General features: G+C 35.9%; 5 protein-coding genes across 10 annotated transcripts; 3 read left to right on the top strand and 2 right to left on the bottom strand.

The window, feature by feature from the left end:
- Window positions 1-3: 3 nt before the first annotated feature.
- Window positions 4-8505, top strand: dcap-2 (m7GpppN-mRNA hydrolase dcap-2; the record flags this gene model as incomplete). 4 transcript variants are annotated; one of them, NM_070207.7, is made up of 7 exons in its annotated part: window positions 4-60; window positions 1160-1591; window positions 3063-3239; window positions 3288-3619; window positions 4743-5302; window positions 6666-7354; window positions 8160-8505. In NM_070207.7, the coding sequence occupies 7 exons, from the start codon at window positions 34-36 to the stop codon at window positions 8253-8255; spliced, it is 2313 nt and encodes a 770-aa protein (NP_502608.3). The 4 variants fall into 4 exon arrangements, with proteins under 4 accessions (NP_502608.3, NP_502609.2, NP_001293937.1 ...); NM_070208.6 differs by lacking the exon at window positions 4-60 and having other exon boundaries at window positions 1085-1591; NM_001307008.3 differs by lacking the exon at window positions 4-60 and having other exon boundaries at window positions 1385-1591; window positions 8160-8255.
- Window positions 8441-12650, bottom strand: afmd-2 (the record flags this gene model as incomplete). 3 transcript variants are annotated; one of them, NM_070204.3, is made up of 5 exons in its annotated part: window positions 8441-8577; window positions 9074-9333; window positions 11601-11679; window positions 11732-11872; window positions 12410-12650. In NM_070204.3, 5 exons carry the CDS (start codon window positions 12647-12649, stop codon window positions 8479-8481), a joined length of 819 nt encoding a protein of 272 aa, NP_502605.2. The 3 variants fall into 3 exon arrangements, with proteins under 3 accessions (NP_502605.2, NP_001293952.1, NP_001293953.1); NM_001307023.3 differs by having other exon boundaries at window positions 8479-8577; window positions 12410-12484; NM_001307024.1 differs by lacking the exons at window positions 11601-11679; window positions 11732-11872; window positions 12410-12650 and having other exon boundaries at window positions 8479-8577; window positions 9074-9184.
- puf-3 (PUM-HD domain-containing protein) lies at window positions 9712-11567 on the top strand. Its single transcript, NM_070205.8, has 3 exons — window positions 9712-10057; window positions 10130-10939; window positions 10987-11567. The coding sequence occupies exons 1-3, from the start codon at window positions 9729-9731 to the stop codon at window positions 11354-11356; spliced, it is 1509 nt and encodes a 502-aa protein (NP_502606.1). The 5' UTR covers window positions 9712-9728; the 3' UTR covers window positions 11357-11567.
- An 8-nt stretch (window positions 12651-12658) lies between the features above and the next one.
- On the bottom strand, window positions 12659-15795 carry seld-1 (putative selenide, water dikinase; the record flags this gene model as incomplete). The annotated part of the gene is made up of 4 exons (NM_001383238.2): window positions 12659-12961; window positions 13757-14320; window positions 14919-15172; window positions 15615-15795. The coding sequence occupies 4 exons, from the start codon at window positions 15793-15795 to the stop codon at window positions 12824-12826; spliced, it is 1137 nt and encodes a 378-aa protein (NP_001369794.1). The 3' UTR covers window positions 12659-12823.
- A 336-nt stretch (window positions 15796-16131) lies between these two features.
- Window positions 16132-16604, top strand: nlp-17 (Neuropeptide-Like Protein). The gene is made up of 2 exons (NM_070202.9): window positions 16132-16243; window positions 16303-16604. The coding sequence occupies exons 1-2, from the start codon at window positions 16164-16166 to the stop codon at window positions 16472-16474; spliced, it is 252 nt and encodes an 83-aa protein (NP_502603.1). The 5' UTR covers window positions 16132-16163; the 3' UTR covers window positions 16475-16604.
- The last annotated feature ends 1687 nt before the right edge of the window (window positions 16605-18291 follow it).

Genomic DNA, 18291 nt, shown 5'->3' with positions numbered 1-18291 from the left:
CAGAGTTTTTTACAACTTTTGCACATTTTCAAAATGGCAAGTAACAGCACTAATAGCAAGGTAGTTTTGGAATTTTTGAGCTTGAAAATTGGAAAAATGTAACTTTTTCGATTTTTAATGCTCAAAATAGTGCGATTTTCAGCGAATATTCACCTAAATTTGGCAAAAATCTCTAATTTTGCCGATTTTCACGTTAAAAATTCAGAAAATTTCTACACACTTTTTGGACAGTTTGTGCAAAAACCGACAGATTTCCACTAGAAAATTGGCTCCAAAAACATTGAATTTCAGGTTTAAAATTTCGAAAAATTGCATAATTTCAGCTAAAATCTCGAATTTTGCCGATTTTTTTCGTTCCCAGATGTCGAAAATTACTTTTTATTTGATTATTGTACTATTTTGCTGATTTTTATCGTTTTTCTCGAGTTATTTCATTGATTTGGGTACCCAAAGCTTCAAATTTACCTAAATAACGTGAGAAAAACGACAAAAAACTTCAAAATAGTACGAAATTCAATAAAAAATCAATTTTCGACCGCTGGGACACGAAAAATAGGAACATTCGAGATTTTTTAATTGAAATTATGCAATTTTTCGGAATTTTGAACCTGAAATTCAATGTTTTGGGAGCCATTTTCCTAGTGGAAGTCTGTCGGTTATTACCCCTATTGCGAAAATAACGTAGAAATTTTCTGAATTTTTCAATTGATTTTTTTTTTCAATTTTGCGCCAAAAAATTTGAATTTCCACATAAATGACGTCATTTTCGATATTTTAGCGTTTTCCGCCCTGTATTAATTGGTTTTCACAATTTTCCGTTAAAAAAAGTGTTTTAAATGTTAAATTATTGATATTAAATGCATTTTCAGAGTTTTAGCTAGTTTTTTTTTCCATAAAAAATATCTGAAAATTGAAGATTGGAAAAAATGTATTAATTGGGGGTTTTTCCCCAATTTTCAGACATTTTTCTACAAAAATTTGGTAATCGGGAAGAAACTTTAAAATTGGACTTAAAATCAATAATTTAACATTTGAAGAACTTTTTTATGGAAAACAAATTAATAAAGTCGGAAAACTTAAAAATATGGAAATTTCTACTGAAAATTGGTGCAAAAAACCCAAAAATCGTTCAATTTTTTCAAAAAATATTTCCTTTCAGAAACAAAATAAAAGCACAGAAGAGCCGCCATCAAGTGTACAAAAACTTCTCGCATCACTACAACAAGCACAAAATAAATCTGATTTGAGTGAGCAACCGTCTACATCAAAGCCGAAAAAGAATGAAAAACGCAAAAAAGCTGTTGCTCAGGCTCCGGCTTCTGCTCCGGCTCCTGGTCCAGAAGAGAAGAAAAAGCAGCCGAAAAGAGCAAGTGTTGGGGCTCGAATGCAGCAACAGGCTGAAAATGCTCGGATCTCGCAGACGAAGCGACCCCGGCAGGTTTCTACGTCGAAGGGATCTTCCAGGAATACGACGGCACCGGAACAACAGAATTATCAACAGCAGCAGCAGCAATATAAAGGCCCACGGATTCCGACAGATATACTTGATGAATTGGAATTTAGATTTATTAGTAATATGGTTGAGTGTGAGGTTCGTAAAGGTTTTGGAATAGGGAATTCCTGGAAAAAAATTGAAAAAAAATAGAAATTTTTTTGGAATTTTGATTTTTAAACTTATTTTGAAAGGAATGTCCTAATTACTTGAAGATGGAATACCGAAATCTGAGAAATATTTTCAAATTACTCCAAATTTTCACCTAATTCCGAATTTCAAAGTGAAAAAATTCAAAAAAATTTCCCTGATTTTATATTTCAACTTGAAATCGCTTGTACACCCATGAGATTTTTCAAACACCGAATTTTCGCGCCAGAAGCACCATGTGTCGATTTACGATATTTGTGTAGATTTACGAGAGTTTCAATCTTGCTGATTTTCGTTTTTCAGCGAGTTTCCTTCATTTTTGTTTTTGAAAATGTGTTTTCGATTTTTTGTGTCAATTATAAAACTCGCGGACTTTAATTGGTTACAAAATTCTTCGAGGTTTAAAATGATAAAATGTTCAATTGACACTAAGAAACAGAATTTCACAAAAAAATCAGAAAAAATAAATCAACTTGTTTAAAAAAACTGAAATTTGCATGTAAGCTGGTAAAAAAATCTCGTAAATCGACACAAGCGGAGCGCTCCAATGAGAATGTCTTTGGTGCGAGTTTGAAAATAATTTGAAGTGTGCTAATGGGGTTATTCAACTACTGTAGCAAAATGTATTTAAATACATATTTTTATATACTTGAATACAGTTGTGGCGTAATTTTTCTACACTTTTTAATTTTCCGACACTACTTGAATAACCCCATAATAGATTTTTTTTTCAAGCTGAAATATAAAATCACAATTTTTTCAAAAAATTTTTCCCGTAGATATTCGGAATCAGTAGATAATTTTTCAGTCGTTTTAAAATATTCCCCGAATTTCGGTACTCTACTCTTAAAGGCGCACGAATTTTTGAAATCTATATGGGGTTATTCATGTGATGACGAAAAATACAAAAATGTATTTTTATACACTTTTCTTTTATTCATGTGTGTAGAAAAATGTTTTTAAAAAACGCATGCATTTTTCTACATTTTTCGAAATTTTTCTACATCGGCCGACAGCTCACTTTAAATGCTGAAGGCGAGAGACGCAGAGAGATGTGTGGTATTTCTCTGCGTCTCTCGTCTTCAGCATGAGAAGTGGACTGTCGGTCGATGTAGAAAAATGTAGAAAAATGTCGAAAAGTGCATGCGTTTTTTAAAAAACATTTTTCTACACATGAATAGGGGGAAAAATGTATGAAAATACATTTTTGCATTTTTCGTCATCACATGATTAACCCCATATATCTTTCAAAAATCCGTGCACCTTTAAAAGTGGAGTACCGAAATTCGGGGAATATTTTAAAATGACTCAAAATTTTCCACGAATTCCGAATACCCCATAAGTGAACAGGCGACTATCGCGAAAATAAAAAAAAATTCAACGCGTTTCAAAAAATTTCAATAAAATCGATATTTTGCAGATCAATGATAACATTCGCGTTTGCTTTCATCTTGAACTTGCTCATTGGTACTACATAGATCATATGGTTGAAGATGACAAAATCAGTGGATGCCCGAATGTCGGTTCTCGTGATTTCAATTTTCAAATGTGCCAGCATTGCAGAGTTTTGAGAAAATATGCTCATCGAGCTGATGAAGTTGGTTTTTTTTTGCGTAGAATTTATCAATTTTTTGAACATTTTCAGGTTCTTGCCAAGTTCCGTGAATACAAATCAACAGTTCCAACGTACGGAGCAATTCTTGTCGATCCGGAAATGGACCACGTCGTACTTGTTCAATCGTATTTTGCAAAAGGAAAAAATTGGGGATTTCCGAAAGGAAAAATCAATCAGGCAGAGCCACCGAGAGATGCGGCGATTCGAGAGACTTTTGAAGAAACTGGATTTGATTTTGGAATTTATTCGGAGAAGGAGAAGAAATTCCAAAGATTTATCAATGATGGAATGGTTCGACTGTATTTGGTGAAGAATGTACCGAAGGATTTCAATTTTCAGCCACAGACTCGGAAAGAGATTCGGTTTGGATTTTTGGATTAAAAAAAAAATTTCTTTGAAAAATCAAAAAAAAACGTGAAGGCCGAAAATGACTATGAAAAACTTTTTTTCGTTAAAAACAATTAAATTTCCCCAAAATTTGCGATTTTTAAGCCTAAAATACGGTACTTGGTCTCGTTACGACAAATTTTTGCTTATTGCAAAAATACGTGCGCCTTTAAAGAAAAGACTACTGTAATTTTCTTGAAATTTCACAGATTTTTGTTATTTCCACGTGTTTTATCAACCAGACGTGAGGTTTCATGGTTTTTGCGAAAAAAATACAGTACCTGGTCTCGACACGACAAATAAAAATAGATTTTTCTATTTGTAAAAGTGTTTTTGTTGAGACTTTTTTTAAATCGAAAAACTTGGAAAAATTGATAAAAATTCCGCAGAATCTGAAATTACAGTAACCTTTAAAGGCGCATAAATTTTTGTATTTGACAAAAATTTGTCGTGCCGAGACCGGGATTTTTTTTTCACCGTAGTTTCGGCACAAATTTCCGCGTCTGGGAAATATTCCTATAAAAACATTGAAAAATTACAAAATTTTGTGAAATTTTCGTTTCAAAAAACTGTGACGACCTCACGAAATGGTTACTGTAATTTTGAGGCCATTTTCCGATATTTCAATTTTTTTTTGTAAATTTTCACACAAAAAACCACATTTTTAAGTTGTATTTTTAAATTTCACTCTTTACAAATATTTTCAAATTTTCAACAAAAAAAAATAATTACAAAAGTTTCATTACTCGCTGAAACGGATAGTGAAGCCCTTTCTCTTTTTTTTTAAATGGCGAATAAATTGACAATTTTAAATTTTGCATGGGGGATTTTCTACAAAAAAAATTAGAATTATCTGAAATCGAGAAACACCAAAAAAAAAAAAAATATTTTCTGACAGAAACATTTTTAATTGACTGCAAATTTTCCCCTGATTCCGAATATCTATGCGAAAAAATTCACAAAAAATTTCCCTGTATAAAAATTAGGGAAATTTTTTTTAATTTTTTCACTTAGATATTCGGAATCAGGGAAAAATTTGTAGTAATTTGAAAATTTTTTTAAATGATTTTTCCACCAAAAAAACAGTAAAATTTCCAGAAAAATCGAATGGTTCAAAATCGATGATTTGCCAACTGACAAAACAGATGAATTGCCAGCATATTTACAAGGAAACAAGTTTTATATGGTTATGCCATTTGTGAAAGATATTCAGATTTATGTTCAAAAAGAGAAGGAAAAGCTGAGAAGACGAAAAGCAGAAGCTGTGCAATCTACTCCATCTTCTTCAATATTTTCACAGTTATTCCCAGCACAGCCACCACCACCAGTGCCGGAGGATGCAACTCCAACTCGTCCGATGTATAAAAGACTTACCAGTGAAGAACTGTTTTCTGCGTTTAAAAATCCGCCGGCTGGAGAAGTTGCTCGTCCAACTCTACCAGATATGTCACCAGCAGTTAATGGACTCGATACTCTTGCTGTTCTTGGAATATGTACTCCACTTAAGCCTGGAGCCAGCTTGAATGAGTTTTCTGGTGCTCCGCAGAATTGTCCAATGATATCTGAAGAAGCTGGAAGTCCGGCAGATCCTTCAGCGGAAATTGGATTCGCTATGCCGATGGACTTGAAGCAACCTGTTGTGACTTCTGATCATCCTTGTAAGGAAAATGGTTTTTTTTTTGGCCAGGCTTGCCGGTTTTTAAGATTTTCAATTGGCTCAAAAAACTTTTTAAAAATCGCGAAAAATGTGAAATTTCTGTTGCTTTTCTGAAAGCTTATCGAATTCCGCATGAAAAATGCCGATTTTGGAGAATTTTCAGAATTTTTTCCGGTTTTTTTCGAAATCGAAAAGTTTCGGTTTCCGGCTTCTCAAAAAATAACCAAAAATCGATTTCGGCGACACCAATGCTTTTGCCAAAATAATCTCCAAAAAATTGAGAAAAAACTAACAGAATAACGAGAACACAAAATTCTGAAAATGCGTATTGCACAACATATCTGACGAAAATATCTCGTAGCGAAAACTACAGTAATTATTAAAATGACTACTGTAGGGCTTGTGTCGATTTACGGGCTCGATTTTTCACAACAAATTATTCTATCATTTCTTGCTTAATTTTAATATTCTATCGATAAATAAATGATTAATTTCGAAAATTGAGAGATCCCGTAAATCGACACAATCACTACAGTAACCAGTTAAAGAGTTACTGTAGTTTTCGCTACGAGATATTTTGCGCGTCAAATATGTTGCTCAATACATATTCTCCGAATTTTGTGTTTTTGTAATTTTGCAACAGAAATTATCGAATATTAACTGAATTATTTTTGAGTACACCCGCGCAATTTAATGATCTACTGTATTTTCAACATTTTTGCGTATTTTTTTTTTCGAATTTTCCTTGTTAGAAAAATGATAATCTGGAACATTAATTATCACATTTTCAGACATTTTTCGGCAAAAAAACCGCAAATTCCAAATTTTAAAACAAAACGAAAAAAAATTTCAAACTAGGTGATTAATTCGCGCGGGAATCCAAATATAATTATAATCAAGTCAGTGGAATTTTTTTTCTTTGCAAAATCGAAAAAAAAATTATTGAAAAATTTAGAAAAATTACATAAAAATTTTGAAAATTTTGAGTATATTTGGAATATATTGAGACTGGCTTCTGTCATTTTGAGCAAAAAAACCTTTTTTTTTAATTGAAAAATCGAAATTTTCAGTTTTTCGGGTTGAAAAAAATTCTAAATTTTTTGTTTTTCGATTCAAAAAAATCGGAAAATATAAATTTTCAGTTTTTCGGGTTTAAAATAATTGAAAATCACTTTTTTGTTTTGTTTTTCGTTGTTTAAAATTTGAAAAATCGAAATTTTTTGTTTTTCGATTTTTCGATTTCCAATTTTTCGATTCCCCTGAAACATTTCCCTGAAAAACATTGAAAAATCGAAAAAATCAAGTGGAGCCATTTATAGCAATATCCTTACAGTTAGAACCTTTCTAAAATCATAAATTTTCAGGGCAACATCACAAAATATCGGATAGCAGTGCCCCACCTCAAACTCTGGAATCTCATCAAGGATGGCTTGATACTCAACTAGTCAACACAATTATGCATTCACCAAATCATCCACTTCCTCCAACTTCTAACTCTCCTGCTACACCAACAGCTGTGCTTGGACATTTAATTGGAAAACCTATTCAACCACAAGCAATTCTTCCACAAGCCGCCACTCCAACCGCATTGGGAAGCGCTGAAAAACCGAAAAGCTCGCGTATCAGTTTAAGTGATAATTCTGCTTTTAAAGCAATCAGCTCGACTCAAAAACAATCAATTCCAAAAGCAACTGCTGCTCCGCCGTCGACTGAAAAAACGCGTTCAGCATCGCTCAGTGGAAGTAGTCAAGTAGTTGGAAAACCTGCGAGAAATCTTTTCAATTCTGTAGTCTCACCGGTCTCGAGTGGAATTCAATCGATTCAAGGAGATGGAGGAGCATGGGAAGATGTATGGTTTCGTGAGCAACTTGCTGCAACCACCACCGCTGGAACAAGTATCTCATCGCTAGCAGCGTCGAATCAAGAACTTGCGATGATTAATCGAGAAGAGACACCAATTGAAGATCCGTATTTTAAGCAACAAGCCTATCAAAAGGCTCAGAAGGCTCAAAGCCTAATTCCAGCTTGTTCGCAATGGACTAATAGTATTAAGGTGCATAATACTGGCAAAACTGAAGTGCTGCACAGAAAAAGAGGAGGAGCGTCCATTTGCAAACCTGCGGGCGCACGGTGCTACTCGTGGACAAAAAATTTTTCGAAAAAGTGTTCCCCGAAAGCAAATAAAAAATTATTTTAAAAGTGAAAAATGCAAAAAAATTCTGAAAATTCAAAAATTTTGAATTTTTCAGGAACGGATACATCTATATCATAATTTTTTGCTTCTTTTGGGTCAATTTTCCTTTTGAAAATAGAATTTTTTTCACCAAAAACACGAAAAAAAAAACAATTGTGAATTCAATTTTTGCATTTTTTAGAATTTTTTGCTATTAAAATCCTCGATTTTTGATCATTTTAGCAACTTCATTGATATCGAATTTTTGTCGTTTTCTTTTCATTTTTTGTGTTAAAATTGTTTTAAATCAGTTTTCAAAAAAAAATGTACAAAATTTTATTTGTAATTTGGAAAATTGTTTCAAATTACTTTTTACAGAAAAATTCAAAGAAAATCACGAAATTCGCTAAAAACAAAGTTATTTTCTTGAAAAATGTAGGGAAAATAAATGAGCCACAAATAAAAAAAAATTATTTTTAAAATAGGTTTATATTGACGATTTCAAATGCTAATCACAAAAAAAAATTCGAAAAATAATCAAAAATCAAGAATTTCGCCAAAAAATTGTAAAATTATTTGAAAAAGCGCGCCGCGGGTTTGCAAAACGACGCTCGTTTTTTTTTTAAATTAGACAGTACTTTTTTTTACAAAAATATTATAGATTTTACAACTAAAAAAATTCCAGCTTGACATTGATTATGTGGTTGGACCATTGTCATTTTGGATGCAACAATTCTCTACAAAATCTCCCGTTTCTGGCACTGGACCACAATTACCATAAATAAAATATAATAAAATACTTGTAATTTCAATATATATTCACTCTTGTCTGTATCTTTTTTTTTTTGCTCCTAAACCCACATGTTTCCTATCTATTTACTTCATTTTAGTCATGAAACCTTGTTAAACAATTTGCTATATTTTAAGGTTTTCATGTAGATTTGTAGGTTTCCCACACCCAACAAGAAATCTGATTTTTATTTTTTGGAAAAAAAAATGTACAATTAAATTGAATAAAGAAAGTTGAAGAAGTCGGCGTACACGATGCTCTCCTCTTTTGTGAGCTCTGTCAGGATTGTGAAATGATCTTCATTTTCGTATTCCTGAAACAAAAATGGTCTCGACGCGACAAATTTTTGCTGATTGCGAAAATACGTGCGCCTTTAAAAAAAGACTACTGTAATTTTCTCGAAATTTCATAGATTTTTGTTGTTTCCTCGTGTTTTATCATCCAGACGTGAGATTTTATGGGGTTTGCGTCAAAAATACCATACATGGTCTCGACACGACGAATATGAAAAGGTGTGCGCCTTTAAAGAGTACTGTACTTTTGAAATTTGGTTTTTGCGGAATTTTAAATAATCTATTTTCTTAAGAATGTGTTTTTATCGTAATATATGAGTTTTCCAAATAAAATAAATATATTTTTAAATCTACAGTAATCTTTAAAGGCGCATATATCTGTTCTCATTTAGCAAAAATCTATCGTGTCGAGACCAGGTAACGTGGTTTTGGCGTGAAACTCGTTAAAAAAATATTTTAAAAATCGTGCCAAGACCCTAAAACGGGGTTTTTTTTTCGGTCCAAAATAGCTCAAACCTTGTACTGAGCATTTGCAACTTGACTAGAAAAATCCTGATTTTGTTGGTACAACTTTGGGGATTCCCGTCTGCAACATGCGATTAACACCGGGAACCGGACATGCTTCATAAGCTCATAATCACAACTACAAGTTTCTGCTTCTTCTGAAGTCAACCCAAGATCGTGACCATAAGTCGTGGAAGTCAGTTCTTGAATTTTGTAGATGCCCGCGCTGAGGTAGGCACCACTGATTCGGGGGTCATGGATCCGTGTTACAGCTGGAAATATTTTTTTCTTTGATTTAACAAAAAAAAAGCGCTATTTTTTTGCACAGAGTGAGAATACAAGAACTTTTCATAAATTTTATTCCTGGTATGCAAAATTTATCAATCGTGGCGAGACCCATCGGCGCAGCGTCGACATGCGCCTTTAAATTCTACAGTACTTTATTTCGTTTTTGCGCGGGAAATTTTGGATTTTTTATTTTAACGCGGGATTTTTTGCATTTTGGTTCCTGATTTCTTCATTTTTGTTCATTTTTTGTCTTCGAGGACGCGTCCCAAAATTTTGCTCTCTTATTTTCATTAATTCTATCGTATTTTCCACTTATTCCGTCCATTCAAACGTCGATGTCTTCCAAAAAAATAAATTTTCAGGTAGTCTCCGTACCAATATGAGTCAAAACACCGGTTCCTCTAACCTCGGTCGCTACTACGAGAGCCCGCCAACGGCGACGGAGGCTCGTGGCACATTCGGTGGTTGCTTCAACGCCAACAGCTCCACCAACATTTGGACGCCGAATCGGAAAGTGGACTCTTCGATGGGATTTCGGAGCTCCTCACCGACACCACAGAGCGCTTGGGCTCCGAATCGTCAAGGATTTGGAGGACAATTCTCCAAATGGCGCACTTCTACACCGATGACGACTCCGGCTCGTTATCCTCAACAGGCCGTTAGACTTATCGATTTGGAGAACAACGCCTCGTTCTCGAAGTCTTTGAAGTGAGTTTAGAGTTTTCCAGTGACTTGGAGCCTCAATTTTTAAAACTTTCAAAAAAATAATCAAATTTTCAGCTCGACCACCCGCAGCCACAAATGCACACTTCCAATCTGGGCTGGCGACGGCGAGGGAAATGTCTCGGACTCGGTCACTCTTCAGGATGTGCTCGCCAACGATGCTCTCGTGGAATTTGCCACCGATAAGAATGGATGCCGATTCCTTCAGGAGCATTATCCAACGGAGAACGACAACGACGTCCACCAAAAACTCTTCCGTAAACTGGTCGAGGATCGTGCCATCTTCTTGTCGCTCTGCTCTAACATGTTTGGCAACTTCTTTGTGCAACGTGTCTTGGAGTGCTCGAACACTGAGGAGCAGGAGATTCTTACGGAGCACTTGGCTACTGATTTGTACAATCTCTGCCTTGACAAGAGTGCGTGCCGCGTCATTCAACTGGCTATTCAGAAGCTTGATGTTCATCTTGCGACTCGTTTGTCGTTGGAGCTCCGTGACACGCACCTCGTCCGTCTCAGCATCGATCAAAACGGAAACCACGTGATTCAGAAGATTGTCAAGACGCTTCCAGTCTCTTCGTGGACTTTCCTCGTGGATTTCTTCGCCGACGACGACAATCTCATCCACGTTTGCCAGGACAAATATGGGTGCCGTGTCATTCAATCGACCGTCGAAACTTTGTCGACTGATCAATATGCTCAGTGCTACCAGCATCGTGTCATTCTTCTTCGCAGTTTGATGGCTGGAGTCACTCGTAACTGCACCCAGCTGGCTTCCAACGAGTTTGCGAACTACGTGGTACAACACGTTATCAAGTGTGGAGATGCGTTGGCTGTCTACAGAGATATCATCATTGAGCAGTGCCTTCTGTATGTTTTATATAGTCAAATTTTCAAATGTATTTTTCCATTTCCAGGCAAAATTTGCTCTCAATGTCACAGGAGAAGTACGCTAGCCACGTGGTCGAAGTGGCGTTTGAATGTGCTCCATATCGCCTCGTTGCCGAGATGATGAACGAGATCTTCGAAGGATATATTCCACATCCGGATACAAATCGTGATGCTCTCGACATTCTGCTCTTCCATCAATATGGAAACTACGTTGTTCAGCAGATGATCCAGACTTGTGTTCTCGGTCAGAATGCTCGAGATCAAAAGCAATCGGAGATGTACGGCATGTGGCTCGAGAAGATTCACGGACGAGTGATGCGAAACGCCCACCGCCTCGAAAGATTTTCGTCGGGCAAGAAGATTATCGAAGCGCTCCAATCAATGTCCTTGTACTAGATACACATAGGCAATTTTTATTCATTTCCATTTGAATCCTAACCCCCACCATCACCCAACTCACGTGTATACTATTATTATTTTTATTATTATATTGCTAGAAAATTGTAGAAAGAGTATTGCAACCTCTTCTATATTATATGAAGACCCCGGCCCCCGTTTTGCACAATAATTGATATAAATTCTGTGAATAAAGAATTTACAAACTTCCAGATTTAATTGCAATATTTTGTTTAATTATTACCTTGAAATGCGAGGTGTGCTCCGACTGAGTGTCCTCCAATCACAATTTTCTTCGCATTCTTGAACTTTTTCAGAGCAAACTGGAATTTATATTTTAGAACATTTTCTGAAATATTTAAATTTCCCGCCAACCTGAACTCCTTCCAAAGCTTCAACGATCGTCTTGCTCAATACATGATCCTTGTTGGCATAGTCGTATCCCACGCTGACTACAGTGTAGCCAAGCTTTTGTGCCACGTGGACGACAGCCAAACATTTCTTTCGGTTTCCAATCTGGAGATTTTCTGTTTTTGTGTGCTCTCCACATGTTACGAGAACACAAAATTCGGAGAATGCGTATTATGTAACATATTTGACGCGCAAAATATCTCGTATCGAAAACTACAGTAATTCTTTACATGGCTACTGTAGAGGTTGTGTCGATTTACGGGCTCGATTTTCTAAATGAATTTATTTTCTCCATTTTTTCGTATTATTTTCTCAATACTTACTTAATATTCTATCGATAAGTAAATGATTAATTTCGAAAAGCGAGCCCGTAAATCGACTACAGTATTCATTTTAATAATTACTGTAGTTTTCGCTACGAGACATTTTGCGCGTCAAATATGTTGTTCAATACGCATTCTTAGAATTTTGTGTTCCTGTAGTATTTATTAAATAGAGAAAACACCAAAAAAGGCGATTTTCCTAGAAACTAGAAAAAATTATTACAAATTGAGGTATGCACCTTTAATGAGTACAGTAACCCATTCTCCGTTATTTTGAGATCGTGGTGAGACCCAAAACGTGGATTACAAACAAACTCACCAGCCAATAACCTCCGTGAATCATTATAAATACTTTTTCCGCAGTTTCTGGACCCCAAATATCAATTCGAGTCATTTCTCCATTTGGAAAATATGGAATATCCTCTTGCCGTTCAATCGATGAATTTTTTAAATCTTCATATATTTTTTCAACTTTCACGTCGAACTCCTCGCCGGCTGTTTCAGGATTTTTGGAATGTTTGGAGCACGAGTACTCGGAAGTTAGATCTATTTCCGACATTCTTGAACGTTTAAATTAAAATTGTATTGTATGAAAAAAAAAAAGGTAAAATTGTTATGAGGTATGTAAAGAATTGAAGAAAAATACAATCACAGGGTAAAGCAGGTAAAGCATTGGAAACAAATAAATACAAGTGATAAGAGAAAAAGAAGAGTGGGGAAACAGGAAAACAGGTCAAATATGAGAGGGAACAGAGATACGAACGGCATCAGGCAGAATGCGGGCAATCGAAGAATCCGTTGTTTTTGCAGTGACCTTGCCGATAATCCATGCGGGTGCGTTGTCAAGAGAGGAGAGTTCGGCAATGTATTTCTGGAAAAAAAACGTGTTTTTATGGCGATTTTCGCCCCAAAAATACTGTGCCTGGTCTCGAGACGACAAATTTTTGTTGAATGCAAAAAAATGTGCGCCTTTAAAGAATACTGTAGTTTCAAGATTTCTTTGGGGAGGAATGAATTGTCATAGATTTCTTTTAGTTTTTCGGTAAAAGTTTTTCGGTATTGTCGTTTCACAATAAATTGGGATGTCTTCTTAAAGGCGCACGGATTTATTCTGATGGGTCTCGGCGCGAATTTTTATTTTATTTTTGTGTCTGCAATTTTCAATGAAACAATGAAAAGAAAACGAGAAAATTCGCTAAAAACGAATTTATTTTGTTGAAAAATGGAAAGAAAGTGAGGCAACCGCAAAATTAAAAAAAAAACTGTTTTCGCGCTGAGACCCGATAAAAATTCCACCGCAACAAAGTTTCGAAATTACAGTAATCTTTAAAGGCGCACACCTTTTTGCATTAGAAGATAATTATTATGGGAACACTAAAATCTGAGAATGCGTATTGTGCAACACACTTGACGCGCAAAATATCTCTTAGCGAAAACTACAGTAACCATTTAAATGACTACTGTATAAATGATTAATTTCAAAAAGTGAGCCCGTAAATCGACACAAGCACTACAGTAGCCATGTAAAGAATTACTGTAGTTTTCGCTACGAAATATTTTGCGCGTCGAATATGTTGCGTAATACGCATTCTCAGAATTTTGTGTCCCCGTAATAGTCGTGTCGAGACCGTATTTTTGGGGAAAAATCCCAAATTTTCGTATTTACTTTTGCATTCTCTTCCGACATTGCAATTAAAAGTCCACCACTTGTCTCTGCTGATGTTCCCTGATACAATTTGAATCCCTCTCCTCCTTTTGCAATCATTTTATCAGCAATTTCATCCATATACTCAATGATTGGAAGCTTTTCGATAATAAACTCCATTGGCTGCTTTTGAACTCGCGCCAAATTCTCGGCGTGGCCTAGAAGTCCAAATCCAGTGACGTCAGTTGAAGAATGAGCATCGTATTTGTGAAGAAGCTTCGCCGCATTTCTATTCAAACGGCTCATTTGCTCGCAGACTTGTTTGAATGCTTTTTCGATTTTTGGAATTTCTAGATTGAGCTCTTCAATTTTTCCGTTCTTCTTTTTGATCCATTCGTACGAGTTCACGGCAACCTGGCCTCCAATTGGTTTAGTCAATATCAGAACATCTCCAGGAACTGCTTGATCTACTTTTATGATTTCTGATTCATGAGCAACTGAAGTGGCAACTCCGCCGAGCAGAAGCCAAGGACAACGGACTGTTTGGCCACCACGGATCTTTGTGCCTGCTTCGTCAGCTGCATCCTGGAATTTTTGAAGTTTTTCGTATTTGTTTTTGGCAGAAAATTTAATGCTCGAAACGTTTGAATTTAGGATTTTGTCGCCAAATACCCACGGGTTTCTGCACGGCCCGGCAAAGGGTACATCAGTGTAAACGCGCTCTACTGATAATTGCAGTTTAGCCAGGTTTGGGCGCGTTTTAAGGAAAAAAGCTTTGGTCCAAAAAATTTTGAATTTAATTTCGAACATTTTTTATATGCATCACAAAAAAACTGGACCAGTCGTTTTTGAGAAAAACGCGCCCAAACGTCCAGGTGTACGGTAGACAAATTGCGTACAGGTACCACTTCTCGGGCCGTGTTCTGGCTCGACCCCTCGGTGTATTTTGTGCAAACACCGTCACGCGCAAATGCATACACTATTTCAACGCGCTGCGTGAAAATTCCTCTTGCGATTTCAAATATTTTTTCCCGCCCTTTTGCAAAATTTTGGAGAGGGGGGTCTAGCCAGATACACGTGAATACCTAACGAGACCCAACTTTTTGGGGGTGGGATGTTTTGATCTATTTCAAATCGCGAATAATTTTTCTGCGTCTCCATAACAATCTCAACTGAAAACTACCTTGAATCCCTGAATAAACAACGGAACGACAATATCTCTCTGCTTCTCGTTCAAATCAATAGCCACTGCGAGCAGCATAAGCATATTATCACACTCGGAAACTCCCATTGCATACAAATCAGACAATACATTGGCACATGTTACACGTCCCATAATATATGGATCATCAATGAGTGGATAGAAGAAATCAGTGGTTTGTACGAGTCGAAGACCCGGATGACGGAGTGGAATTACGCAACTATCGAGACCAATGTCTGGAAGGGAATTTGAGTTTAAAAAAAAAATTATTTAAATAGAATAGAAGGCATTTCTGAATATCAGATATTATGGAAACACAAAATTCTGAGAATGCGTACTGCACAATATATTCGACGCGCAAAATATCTCGTAGCGGAAACTACATTAACTATTTAAATGACTACTGTAGCGCTTGTGTGTCGATTTACGGGCATTCATTCTAAAAATCGAGCCCGTGAATCGACACACAAGCGCTACAGTAGTTCATTTAAATAGTTACTGTAGTTTTCGCTACGAGATATTTTGTGCGTCAAATATGTTGTGCAGTACGCATTCTTGGAATTTTATGTTCCCGTAATAAATGTACATTCTGTTTTGATTTTCAAAGTTCAAAACGAAATTTGAATTTTTTCTGTTGGATGAGCTTCCTGTTTTGAGCAATTTTTCAATTAAACTCACCAACTTCATCATTATTAATGACTAAATCAGTTTTAAAAGTTTGGAGCAATTGAAGGAGCACATTCCTTGGAACTTTACACCCACAACCCTTCATTCCAGTCAACTTTGTGAGCACAAAATCTTCATCAAGTCCATTGCTCACCGGATCGAATCCCTCCAAAATTCTCTCGATTCGATTCATCTAAAATATATTTTCAAAACGATTTTCTGTGCAAAATTCCAAAAGGTGAACGATGAACGGAAAAAAAAACTTTGATGTTTCAAAAGTTTTCCTAATCTATATGTTTTTTCGCAGCCTATTATCTCAAAAACTTATTATTTATTTATTTATCTAGGTTATTACGGGAATGGATGAGGGGGTGACGTTTTTGAGTTTTTGAGTCGCACTTAATTAGAAAAGCTATATAATAACTCTAGATATAATTACTCGTCTCACTTAATAGCCTTGATAGCTCGCTATAATTGAAATATAAATAGTGAGATGAGCCATTTAAATCGACATTTCGAGACTTTTTTCTCGCGAAAAAGTCAGGCTTTTTCACAGAAAATATGTTCAGCAAGTCAATTCTCTTCTGCCTTTTGGTTTTGGTATTCAATGTTTTTGGAGCTAACTTTGAAAATGATCAGGAGTAAGTTTTACTTTTTTACGTGAAACTCGAGAATCTCTAATTTCCATTCTTTTTTTTAGTGTAATGCGTCCCCCATTCCAAGCCCTTAAACGTGGTAGTTTGTCAAACATGATGAGAATCGGAAAGCGACAAATGTCTCGACAACAGGAATACGTACAATTTCCAAATGAAGGTGTTGTGCCGTGTGAGAGCTGTAATTTGGGAACACTTATGAGAATTGGACGGAGATAAATGATAACGATTATTTGAATTTGAATTTGTTTAAATTTGCATTTCGTTTCGTTTTTCTCTCTCTTATAAACTGGTCCATTCTCTCGTTATTCATTATTTCTCAATCGTTTGATGAATGAATTCATTTGTTAAATTCTATTTTTAAGGGTGAATGATATTGCAGAATTTCTCACAGATAGCACGTGGTGCCAGGCTGCCTTGATCTACAAAAAATGCGGGAATTTTTCTTAGCCGTGCGACAACAGTTCGAAACTCTGCGTCTTGTTTCCCGCATTTTTTTTAGATCACACCGTAATGGGACACTCGGGGGAAAACGTTTTATTTAATCCCCGAAAAAAAAAATCATTTCTACAGTATTCAGAAATGTTGTTTTTTCTCATTTTTCGGGAATTTTTCCCATAAATTTCGAGCTTGATAATTGCCAAATTTCCAAAAATTTTCATTTGCCACACCACGTGGTGCCAGAGTGCCTTATTTCGCTTTGATCTACGTTGATCTACAAAAAATGCGGGAGAAGAGACGCAGAGTTCTCAACTGATTTCGCATGGTTAAGAAAGTGCTGACGTCACATTTTTTGGCAAAAAATTCCCGCATTTTTTGTAGATCAAACCGTAATGGGACAACCCGATTTTTTCGGTGGTTTCTTTTTTGAAAAATCGGAAAATTGAATTCTAAAAAGGGAATTTTTTGTTTATTTTAAAATAAAAATCTTTACCAAAAATGTGGTGGTTTTAATGAGAAAGAACCTGACCGGAAGCTATAAATGGTTATTTATAAATTTAAAAAAATTACGCTAACGGAATTGCACACCTGGAATCACTCCGGCCAGCGGAGCGCACTTGAACACCCCCGCTTTTCTCACTGGTTTTACTCCAGCTTGTATTCTTTAAGGGTGCCTTCATAAGGAACGTTCGATTTTCATCGAATTTACAAAAAAAAACTTCACAAAGAAAGAAACAAAAAAAATTAATAAAAATTTTGGAACTTTTTTTTTCAATTTTGGGACCTGACGTCTAAGCCTTTTATCAGAGCTTTTTGAGGGGCTAAAAGTTGTCAAAAAATAAGTTTTATCCGGAAAAAAAAAGAAAAGTGAAACTTTAACAAAAAAAAAAAGAAACACCCTACATAGAATCGAACCAAATAGTGTTTCTACCAAACGGAGCGCACTACCCACTGCGCCAACTGAACACAGAATTTCACACCATTCTTGGTGAAGATATAGGAGAGCCGCTGCAGCGCGCTGTAGTTTGAGAAAAGCGGGGGGTGTGCAAGTGCGCTCCACTGGCCGGAGTGATTCCAGGTGTGTAATTCGGTAATCCAAAAAAAATTCTAGAAATCGAAAAAAACCTTGATTTCTCACGAATTTTCAGAAGAATAGTGCAAAATGGGCAGGGAAAATAGAAAATAACTATAGAATTAAATATTTAAACTTTAATAAACTTTAAAAAACCCAAAATTTTCTCGGAAAAGATGGGAAAAGCAAAGAAAACAAAATTAAAACAAAAAAATGTTCAAATACGCAATTGTGCGTCACTAATACAGTAACCCGAGACCCGAAGAACTCGGGGGATGTCCAATTGGGGGGATTACCAACTCGGGGGATTGGCCCCGCCCACAGAACCGTGGCTTGCAATACGCCCATTTCTGCAACTGCCGCACGGTTTTAAAATTATTTTTTCTTGTTAATTCTCGCTCTATTGAGAAAAATACAGTTTTAAAACCGTATTTTTCTCAATAGAGCGAGAATTAACAAGAAAAAATAATTTTAAAACCGTGCGGCAGTTGCAGAAATGGGCGTATTGCAAGCCACGGTTCTG

Source organism: Caenorhabditis elegans, chromosome IV (assembly GCF_000002985.6).
Source record: "Caenorhabditis elegans chromosome IV".
Taxonomy (NCBI): domain Eukaryota; kingdom Metazoa; phylum Nematoda; class Chromadorea; order Rhabditida; family Rhabditidae; genus Caenorhabditis; species Caenorhabditis elegans.
Note: the sequence above shows the minus strand (reverse complement) of the source record. Positions and strands in the feature narration are given on the sequence as shown.

Excerpts from the sequence above, each read along its gene's own strand:
- puf-3 (NM_070205.8), top strand. The coding sequence starts at position 9,729 with ATGAGTCAAAACACCGGTTCCTCTAACCTCGGTCGCTACTACGAGAGC. Across the intron at positions 10,058-10,129 it reads TCGTTCTCGAAGTCTTTGAA|CTCGACCACCCGCAGCCACA; the intron begins GTGAGTTTAGAG and ends TCAAATTTTCAG. Across the intron at positions 10,940-10,986 it reads ATCATTGAGCAGTGCCTTCT|GCAAAATTTGCTCTCAATGT; the intron begins GTATGTTTTATA and ends TTCCATTTCCAG.
- nlp-17 (NM_070202.9), top strand. The coding sequence starts at position 16,164 with ATGTTCAGCAAGTCAATTCTCTTCTGCCTTTTGGTTTTGGTATTCAAT. Across the intron at positions 16,244-16,302 it reads AACTTTGAAAATGATCAGGA|TGTAATGCGTCCCCCATTCC; the intron begins GTAAGTTTTACT and ends TCTTTTTTTTAG.